Source organism: Mytilus edulis, chromosome 14 (genome assembly GCF_963676685.1).
Source record: "Mytilus edulis chromosome 14, xbMytEdul2.2, whole genome shotgun sequence".
In the NCBI taxonomy this organism is placed as follows: Eukaryota; Metazoa; Mollusca; class Bivalvia; order Mytilida; family Mytilidae; genus Mytilus; species Mytilus edulis.
Genome location: NC_092357.1, coordinates 44,990,599 through 45,002,060, shown reverse-complemented (window position 1 = coordinate 45,002,060; position 11,462 = coordinate 44,990,599). Strand labels below are relative to the sequence as shown.

At 29.6% G+C, this 11,462-nt stretch overlaps 2 protein-coding genes across 2 annotated transcripts in view; one reads left to right on the top strand and one right to left on the bottom strand.

Annotated features, from left to right (window-relative positions):
- Positions 1–1,985: 1,985 nt before the first annotated feature.
- On the bottom strand, positions 1,986–2,654 carry LOC139504233 (uncharacterized). The gene has a single exon (XM_071294300.1). The coding sequence runs from the start codon at positions 2,652–2,654 to the stop codon at positions 1,986–1,988; it is 669 nt and encodes a 222-aa protein (XP_071150401.1).
- Positions 2,655–5,075: 2,421 nt separating this feature from the next.
- Positions 5,076–11,462, top strand: part of LOC139504232 (uncharacterized) — a 39,941-nt gene continuing 33,554 nt past the window's right edge. The window contains exons 1-3 of the mRNA XM_071294298.1: positions 5,076–5,123; positions 5,457–5,534; positions 6,320–6,381. Coding sequence (XP_071150399.1) covers positions 5,076–5,123; positions 5,457–5,534; positions 6,320–6,381 — 188 coding nt within the window. The remainder of the gene's footprint in view (positions 5,124–5,456; positions 5,535–6,319; positions 6,382–11,462) is intronic.

Sequence of the window (11,462 nt, the reverse complement as noted above, 5' to 3'; positions counted from 1 at the left end):
CGTTGAAAATGATTTTGGAATTACTTGATTAAAATGCATGTGTATGGGTACGTGTGTTATGCTGACCCAAGCCGTCACTTGTAGGAATTCCAAAATTATTGGTTTCAATTTTTCCTTACCAAAAGGGTCTTGCGAACCATGAAACATATTCTTCTTCTTTGCCATTTATTAATTATGGTATATTCATGGTAGTTGAAACCGAAAACAGGTACTACAAAGTGTAAGACATAAATTAATGAATATGTTAAGCTATTTGACTTTTACCCTATATTATACTTATGATTGACTGGCTGATATTTCAACGGTATTTCTGCGTACGTGAAATATATATATAGCGTTACACACCTGATATTAGATGCAAATACAATTATATTTGTTTCCGAATATGTGTTTCAACTCGAATGCAAACTACATGCCCGCTGTATTGAGATTCCATTTGTATTTAAAAAATATAATATACATGTATGGACCAACCAATACTTTTAAATTTTACTTGAAAACCTATTTGTGATAGCTGGATGTCATATTTCTTAAAATTAGAATAAACACACTTAAAAATTAAAAGAATATATAAAATCAGTTTTCACAATTCACAAACAACAATATGAAATACATAATCATTATATTCTAAATTGAAATCAAATAAGTAAATATATATGCATACTAATGGATTCATTGATATTTGTAAGATACCAATTTTCGTGGATTTCGGGGGAACAGGGGAACCATGAATTTAAATGATAAACGAAATTCAGTTTTGTTAATGAAAAGTATGAATATTTTGCCAAAACCACCAGTTTTAATATCCACGAATATGTAAATGTTTCTCAATCCACGAAAATTAGTGCCAACGAAAATAAATGATTCTACAGTATATGTATCACAATGTTTACGTCAATCAATGATTTATGAAAATTCTTTAAATGTAATATATAACCACTCGTTAATCGGGATAGCTTTATTTTTTGCAAACTAAGTCGAATGATTGCAGAATTTATTTTAGAATGATAACCTTTGGTAATTCCTCGACAATGCTACAATGATAACACATACCAAATTAAAATTTATCAGATGTTTATTATGCATGTAATAAAAGTAAACGTATTGAAACGTATACATATAGATGCCAGGAAAGTGTCAAGAATTTCAAATTGTGTGAGCCTCTCCTCAGTTACATATCTTTTCCCACTAACTTTCCTTATTTCAATATCATCTTCACCTTCATCTAAATCAACAGTTTCTTGCATACTCAGCTGACGGATGTTTCTATCTTTATTTCCTCTTTTATATGTTTCATATAAAGTCACCTGGTGGAAAGCTTCAGTCATACTGGTAATCCTCTTTGTCAGTAATTCTATAGCAATGCTCTGGTCGGGTAATCCTCTCAACATGTACTCTACACTCAATGTACTGTGAGTGGCTACGTCAATAGTAGGAAATGACCGTCTGACTAGCATTTCTACTCTGGAAGCATATTCATGGATGTTTTCTTTGCCCTGTTTTCTTAATGTGTGCAATTCTTGTCTATACGTCTCTGGATAACCATGGTCACCAAATCGATTCGACATAGATGCACATAGCCCAAAGAAAGATCTTTTGGTCTCTGGTGAGAGGTAGGAAGCATAAACCATTGCCTCATCTTTAAGTGCTGTTACTAACTCAATGGCTTTAGTATTGTTATCCCATCTGTTGATCTCTGCAATAAGTTCAAATTGCATGAAATAGGCATTCCAGGGATCTCTGCCGTTGTAAAATGGCACTATGTTTCTTCTCCCATTGTCTATCTTGGAGTTTTCATAATTATGGTGCTGTTGCTGTGGTCTGCCATACTGTTGCCTAGGTAACCAGTTTGGTACTGAGGAATTGTTTGGATACTGCTGGTAGTCAGGATGTTGCTGGATTTCAGGCATGATTGTACTCGTACAAGAATAGTTTGGACGATGCTGGATCTCAGGTATTGTCGTACTTGCATAGGCATATGATGGTTATTGCTGGGTTTCTGACAATGATGTATCCATGTATGTATGTGTAGAACGTTGCTGGGTGTCTGGCAATGTTGTGGTATTATATGAGTAGGTTGGACGTGGCTGGGTCTCTGGCAATGTTATACTATTGCAGGAGTTTGTGGAACGTTGCTGGGTCTCTGGCAATCTTATATTATTACAGGAGTTTGTTGAACGTTGCTGGGTTTCATAACTATTTTGACTGATGATAACAGGGTCAGATTTCATCTGAGAGAAATATTGAGCATTGTTTTTCATCTGAAGGTTTTCATTTCTTAATGCCTCTATTTCTTGTCTCATCTTTATTATTTCATCACTCTCACATGATTTTTCTTTTGTTATAGTCGCTATAGCACTATCACTCTTACTTTGAGTTGGGAAAAGAAATGGGTTTGTGCTTACTTCTCGTTGAATATTATTCACAGTACTACTAAATGGCATGGGGCTTGTATTTATCTCCCCCTGGTTTAAACTAATAGCCTGGTTTGAGGCTAAATAATTATGAGAAGTGACATCACCAAATGAGCAGGTATCGATATTTGTAGATGCAACAGACCAAGTGGGAATGATTGGACTAGCTAATGTGGTAATTCCCCTACTAAGTGAATTGGACCCCTGTGGTATACGAGATCTGTCTCTTAAATTATACATTTTACTTTTAATTGCTAAATGGAATCAAGAGTTTCGATTTACTAATCAACTTGGATTAAACTTTATCCTTGTTAATCTTGTACTTTTTCAGAATTATTCAACTGAGATTACTTTTTATCCTTGTTGAAATCCGAAAAAAAAATTCCTATGCCTTACTTTAAAAACACCTCTTAAATTATTATTCTATCCTTACTTTGTGAAATAGACTATATAAATAACAAATTTGAAATAGACTATAAATTTTTCGACTTAGACCTTATCCAAATATTATTATATCTACAACTTAAATTTATATTTATTCTTGTTGTACAAAAGAAACTTTTGAAATTGACTTTAATTTACAACTTTTGAAATAGACTATAGTTTTTACAACTGGACCCTTTTGAAAAATTACAGTCTAAATACTTAACTTGGATTCAGATTTATCCTTGTTAAAAGTAGACTCCTAAAGTTAAACTCAACTTGGATTAAAATTTATCCTGGTTGAATATGTCACTTACTTTTATTATAATGAAACTTTCAACTTAGATTAAAATTTATCTTTGTTGAATTGTACCCTTAACTATTTTCAACTTGAATTTATATTTATCCTTGTTGATATATATTCTAACTAACTACATTATCACTTTTCAACTTGGATTAGAATTTATCCTTGTTGAATTTTAAATTATAACCTTTTCAACTTGGATTAGATTTTATCCTTGTTGGTATAGATTCTGACTAACTAATATATTTTTCCTTTTCAACTTGGATTAGATTTTATCCTTGTTGAATTTAGATTACTTAAATATATACTATAATCTAATTTATATTCACCAACTGTACTATCTATTTCTTTCAGCTTTCGTTGAAGTCGGTTTTTTTTTATGTTAAGTTTTTTTTTTATGTGTAACCAAATATCATAAAATATGTACATTAACAATGTATGTACTTAACAATTGCGTGCCTAATTAGAAATGTTCACGTAGATTCTTAAAATTTTCTTAAAAAAGAAAACTAAATTCGCTGCCACCAGTGTAAAGATTGTTGCCAATCTTTAATTTAAAACAATATCTTTGGTTTCTGGATATTAAATAATGACTAAACAACTTTTAAAAGTATCAGAGATTATTATTATCAATAATAATAAATACAGGTAAATGAAATACAATATGTTAAAACGTTTGAATGTGTTTTTCGTGTATGCGTTATTACCTCTTGTATTCTTTCAAGCTTGGTTCAAATTCGTTTCGTTATAAGAAAAATCCGGTTTTTATAATACTTAGCACGCCTTATCCTTGCGTGTAAGAATATAGTCCGTTGCCGGTCAAGGTTAAATGTTGTAAATAACTGTCAGTACGTACATACATATGAATTATAAAGAAAGCAAGCATAATTTCGTACGTCTCGACACCGATTCAACGATATAAAGCATGTAAATACAAGTAACTAAAGAAATGTAGGATTCATAACAAGCTATCTTAAAACAAAGATGTTATTCGAACGCCACATGTTGGCGGATTTTCGTAACGTTAAATCGGCAACTGTCAAATTTGCCGGGAACGACGTTACGTTTACAAAAAGGTACTGCCGCGATATTTAACGTTCACAACACATAACATCACAGCAGCATGCTGGTTATCTTTAGCATATATGTAACTATGCTATATTTTATTTTAAATCTAAATAAAAGAGAGGCGAAATATACCAAAAGGACATTAAATCTCATTAGTTGAAAACAAACTGGCAACACCATAGCCAGGTGCTTACCTACGTTTACGTCAAAACGCCCGGGCGTTCACTTGAATTTTGAAAAAAAATAAAATTATAATAATCTTAAGAAAATAAAAAGAACTTTACACTTTGTACACAAAAATTTCTTTGTCAAAAATTCATCTAATTAATGAAACTTAAGCAGAATTCAAGAATTTGTTACAAATTTTATCTGAAGCAAAGTTTTGAAAGTACATTTGTTTATTCATTTTTCAGTATTATACTGAAACTCTTTGGCTTTTTTAAATTATAAATGCATAAAACTTCACAGACTGTCATGAAACTTGAATCACAACTAATATTCCAAATCGAGAAAAAGTCTCTAAAGAAAATGTTTGATTTTTTAAAATCCTGTAATGGACTGATAAATGGATTCACTTTTCCAAGGAATATACCATTTAGATTTTTAAGTACTGTGCTACTGATGCGTTCTAATGACAGTAATGGTATCAATTCTCGATAACTCTTTAGATTCCGGGGGCTTAGCTCCGTAGCTCTAACCCACTACAGCACTTGTTTGACATGGACCCGTTTTGAGATCCTTGGATTCCTCGCAAAAAATCGGGCGTACACTTCAAAATGACCTAGCTACGCCACTGATAGCTAAAAGAAGAAAAAAGACAATACAACAATACAACAATACCACTACACAAAACTGGATATAAAATAATGACTGAGCACCACGAGCATAACCAAACACTAAAGTACTCCAGAAGGGTAAGCAGACATTGCTTCACATGTGACACCCGTCATGTTGCTCATGTAAGTCGAAACTCGATAGTTCATATTTGGGGTTGACTATTGGAACATATTCGTCGTCATCTGTAATACATGTAGTTACACTAGGTCTGTAACCTATAAAAAAAAGAAGGATTTGTTGATCTTAGTTACACATAGTTGGCGTATTGTCTTTTGTCTACATCCTCAATTAAGAGATGAGTCTTATAGATAGCATTTTCTTAAGATTTTTTTTTATTGTGAAATTATATAAGAAATATTTATATGTATATACTCTTTGCATATATATTGATTCAAGTATTAATATTTCAGACCTATGCTGACACTTCCATACCGGATAACTCAGATTACAGACCAGATTTGTTCAGCAACACAATAGTAGACGGAGAGGTGAACAAATTAATCAAAACCAATGCATTTCGGAATCTTATCTCACGAAATAATTCCATTACGAAATTATGGTTGTAACACTTTTAATATTTTAAAAGAAACCAGTGTCTACTACACTTTTGTACTGTTATTCAAATAAACGAGTTGGACACCAAGGGAGCATATATATTTTTTGATTGACAAATATATACATTCGATTACGTTTGAATACAAGTATATTTAAATGATTTATTCGGTTTTAAAATTACTATTTATCTCAGGTTCATGTCAATTGCACAGCAGCTCAGATTTTGAATGTAAACAATTACATTTCATAATTTTAACATATGAATATCAAATATTAGACATTGCTAAATAATTTATATGTAATATTCAGGGCTTGAAATCATGTGCGTGGTTTCCGTCTGCAATAAAATATTATCACACTTTAATGATTGGAATAGTTATACAAGGACAGCATTGAACACAATTCTCTCACTGATATTTTTAAGTACTTGTTGTTTGATTTCCAACAATTTTATTTTTGAATATATTAAGTATACGTCAATATGACCATTACATAATTGCATTACTAGTAAATGCATGATGTTGTTGTTCAACTACAAAAAAGAAAGACTTAAAATATAGTTATATTGTTTTTATGGCATTGAATTCAAGTATCTGCATAAAAGGCAAGGTATATCGCCATGCATGCAATTGCGTTTCTGGTAATTTTTATTTTCTGTTTTATATAACTGTGTATATTGTTCATATTTCATTATTTCAATTGGTGTTGTTCATTTCAGTTTGCAATTAAAAGACCGAAAATAAGAAGTGAAGGTGATGCATTCTTTCAGGATTTTAAAAGGTATAGATGAAATTTTACCAAGTAGTCAGCACTTCGGTGTTGGTATGAAGATTAATTATATGGTCGTGCTCATATTTTTACAGTTTGCAAAAGTATGAATTAATCAAAATACTAAGGATTCTTTAATCTCCGGCAAATATTACCTAAGCCGTATTCGGCACAACGTTTTGGAATTTTGGGTCATCAATGCTCTTCAACGTTTTACTTGTTTGGCTTTTAAACAATTTTGATCTGAGCGTGAATGATGAGTACCTGGTACATGTACCTTTGATTACTATTTACTTAAACAAATGTTATCCGAAAAAAATATTCAATGAAGATGAATAGGTGTCTGTAACGCACAACCTTTAAGGCCAGTGTAATGTTTTTGTGTGAATTTACAATGACTCTGTCTCCAATTTGAATACGTAACATACTCATTTCGAATACTTGCATAATTATGAAAATTTTAAGTTCAAAGGATATCCATTTTATTAATCCACACTCAGGACCAAAAGTGTTAAAACATTTAAAATTGCTTCGAACCTTTCCATCAAAAATTATTTGAAGTCCTGAATTTTTACAAACAGAAATAGTAAATTAAGGACTTCCATTAATTTTATATTCCTTTATAAAAGTTAACGCTTTTGTTGAACAGCAAAAATGTGGCGGGTTAACCTGAATGTTAATTGTTCATTTCGTTGTTTATTATTTATGCTCAAATAATTGCATAAGATATTTATTTTGCAGGTCTTCAGTATACAGACCAGACAACGTATGATACATGTATATGCAACACATGAAATCGGTATATGAGATTAATTTGATCATCTAGTAAATTTAGTTTGAAATTATAAAAAAGATAAACATAATCATTAAATTAAAACGAGAAAGGCTGCTGTTCTAAACTAAATGAGATCGACTAGTTTCGTTTTTCCATTAATCAGAACAAAGTACAAATGAAGTAGACGAACTTCAAAATGCTTACTCTATCAACGTTACAGGCATATATTCGCTTAAAAATTTTATTACAATACACAGTTTACAATATTATTCAAATATATTGTACCATTCTTTGTAATTTTCACATTTTTAGCAGTCATACGAATAACGTATTTGTTTGATTGGTCTTTGCATGAAGAATTGACATTTTGAATAAATACATCACAGACCTTTTAATGTTTCTGAAATATCTAAATGATAATCATTTGTTTCTTAAAGGTTTGAAACATGCAAAAGGTAAACTCGTATTTGACATTCATCCTATTATGATAATTAATGATCATTTAATTTTAAAGGTAAATTGTCTGAAGTTGTTTTGTTTATCATCTCAAATACATTATTTTGTCATTTAATCGTGACGTCATGAATGTTAATGGTTTACTCTGATTTAAGGTGGTACCTAACATCTCCAATAAAATTATTTTTTCTCGTTTAATTTTCATAAAATTTTGACAACGTATTTACTTTGACCCTTTAACAAAAATATAAAAATTTCAAAAAAATTTGAACCAACCATTTTATCAGAAAAATTACACTGGTTATATAACAATTTGACAAACACTAATTTTGATCATTGATAAGCTTACTATTTCCTCAACAACACAACGTATTTAAAACTTTTAGCTGATTTTACAGAGTTATCTCCCTGTAGTGTTAGTTACCACCTTAACATGGAATTTAGAATTAAATTATATGAAATTACTGTAATATTTTGCCTCTCTACGCGTGTTATTCAGTGTGAACCACATTTTTTTTTATGTCTTTTCTTTATAGACAGAAAAAATATTACAGTCATTCCTTAATTAGCAATAATTATTTAACTATACATTATTATCATTTTCAGTGTACATTGTCATCATCAGAGTTATTCAATTTATTATTTTCATCGATGTTTCTTATTAATGATTTTATAATTCGTGATGACATTAATAATCTGAAACATTCGTTATCATGAAAGTGGAGGGTTTTCTTTCGGACCTCAATTATAACATTGAATGAATAGATTACAAAGTTTTCGCAATACCATTGTAAGTGATCAATCAACATGATTAATCCTGATACTACTTTGTTTATTTCTTTTTTATGAGAAAAAAAAAACCCTATCGAAATTGTGTATTTAAAAGAGTGGTGAAACTAAAATCTAAATATATGACTCGTCCAAAGTTTATCATTTAAGAGTCGAAAGGACTATGAGATATTTCAGAAGTTGCACCCCAAGATGGGGAATACGTGACAACATTGGTCAAATTGTTATTGTTTTTAAGTCTTTTGGTCAAATCCAATATGTTGGTGTACTTTTTTTTAATATCACCAAGCATGCGTTATATGTTCAATGGTTGAACAGAAATGAGAACATTTCTTACACGTCTATTTCTTTAACAGATAACCAAAAAAAAAATTGCTGGTTGGTCAGTTTCATAGCTATATTTGTATTTGTTTATTTTCGTGTATGTCTCATTCATGTCAGTGTAGTAATTTAATTTTTTATTATCATGTTTTTTATTGTTTGTTGCTTGTTCGATTTTATATGTTTACATAAGCTATGTATATTTAAAAAAAAAGTATTTATTATCATTAACTATTAGTCTACTTATATAAACAGAATACATATATAATGCTCAAATAAAAAATTTCAATGTTTTATTCCTTTTTATTTTTTATCAGTTATGAAAATATATATAAATGACAAGTTAAAAAATGGATCAATTCTGTTTGAGAATTTTTACTTTTGAAAGGTTGGGTCACATCGATAGCATAAAACAGCAAAAGATATTACCTTAAGGGTTTATAGCGCATTTTACCACTGTAATCATGTGAATTTAGGCAAACGATAATCAACATGTGAATAAACGTGAATGCTTTCAAACACTGTCAGGTTAATATTTTAAAATCCGTTCTGTTGTTTTATGTTTTGTTTCGTTTTTTGTTTCTTTATCAAATGACAATACAATTTGACGATTTAAAATTTCATAACGCGTCTATTGATCAAATTTAAATGTTCGATTTTTCTATTTCCCTTCTTTTATAAATATGTCTCTTGAAGTAGGATTAATCCGTAGATACCATGATGATTTATGAAATGAACCAGACCAAAGCTTTGATAGGACATTTTGTATCAGCTTTATTAAAATATGTCCGACGAAAAGATGTGATAATCCCTTCTGTTAGACATTTGACTGACTTATAAATGTTATCACAGATATCGTAAGGTTAAGTAAATATCGAAAAGGTATATATAAACATTTCAATAGTAAAACTGAAAAATTCCTCGTCTTTTTGTTTCTATTTGAAAGTGCATAGAATTAATTTCAATAATACAGATAATTATAAGGCATTTAACATCGTATTACTTGACTGTTTTAATTTTAGTTTAAATTTTTACTGTACAATTTATGTTACTAGAAAACGATTTAATATTAGTTTATTCAAACATATTTATGAAGTAATACAATCTATTTTAATATCTTTTCTTTTCCTTTTTTGTGTGTTTTGTTGTTGACGTATTTTTATTTAATTAACGAATACTTTTCAGATACACGACGAATCAAGCAAACAAAATCATTACATATTTCTTATCACCAAATATTGAATTTGTTCATTTATGATATCATTGAATACGAAGACAATCTTTATTATATTCGTGATCAATGTTATCTCTCACCTTAAATATTTATCTTTAATTTATTAATTACATTACACGGTGAACCTAACATAACATATTTCTTACCGAACAAATGAATACCTTTGACATTACATTGCATTCGACAGACAATTGAAACTTTAATCTTTTTAAATAAAGTATAAACCACATATGTTCTACCGTTACCTCATCTTTGCATTAAATACAATTCAATAATATAAATATTCGTACAATAATTGATTCAAAGTATTGTTGGTGTTTGTAATTTACTAATTTTCTCCTTATGATTTTTATGTTTTTCATTTTGCACTTAATTTCTGTTATTTAACGATTTGACAGTTTTTGAATAAATTTGAAATGATACGTTGAACATTTATTAAATTAAAATTACAACTATTTATCTGTTTGGTATATTTATCGATTCGTAACATTTTCTTTAACATAAATGATTAGGGTAATCTTAATCCCCAACATTTAGATAATGTAAAACGTCAGATAATAATAGATTTATTGCGAAATAAAATGATAACCAACTTGCTTACGGTTTGATGTAAAGATTTACAACTGTCAATAGTTGTAACAATTACGCTAGGAATTCACAACATATCTGTTATGTATTTTACATAATACGGACCTTAATATAAATAATGATTTATTCCTGTCTTTAAACCTATCACCCATTAACGGACAATACAATTTTCACAAAAATTAATATGCATATCTTTTTAACGAAATATCATTAAAACGCATTTAATTACAAGATGGTTTTTATATTAAGTAGTTAGTATTTACGCGTAAGCACTGATATAAATAAACATATCTACAGAATAACACCTGGGTGCTTGAACTTTTATTAACACATATGTATATCTTAATAAATATTTAAGTATAAACTGCGGCATTTCCCTTCTATTCGTGACTATGCCAGCACTTCCACTTACGGATAATTTTCATATATTCGCCATTACTGAGCACTGCTCGATATATTTATTTCGTGAATTCAAGAAGCTTTACTCAAATTTACATTCATTGAGATAGTATGATTATGTTAGTAAGTTACTTTAAGATAAAGATAATCTTTATTGTTAATTTATATTTGTTTCAATATCATTGATATGGCCTTCCAAACACTTTGCATTGATAAAATATAAATCCCTTTAATGGGCGTGAATGTGTATTATTTCTTTATCGAAATGCTAAACAATATCATTGATTTTTTGAAATACTTAGGCTTTTCTACCTCAGGAATAGAATACCTTAGCTGTATTTGACAAAACTTTTAGAAATTGGTGGTCCTCAATGCTCTGCAACTTTGTTCTTTATTTTGCCTTTTAAACAATTTTTTGATTCGAGCGTCACTGATGAATCTTTTGTAGACGAAACGCGCATCTGGCGTAAGTGTAAAATTTCAGTACTGGTATTTCATGTATTTATGATGAGTTTACTATCTTATGATAAT

Coding starts and splice junctions, on each gene's coding strand:
- LOC139504233 (XM_071294300.1), bottom strand. CDS start 2,654: ATGTATAATTTAAGAGACAGATCTCGTATACCACAGGGGTCCAATTCA.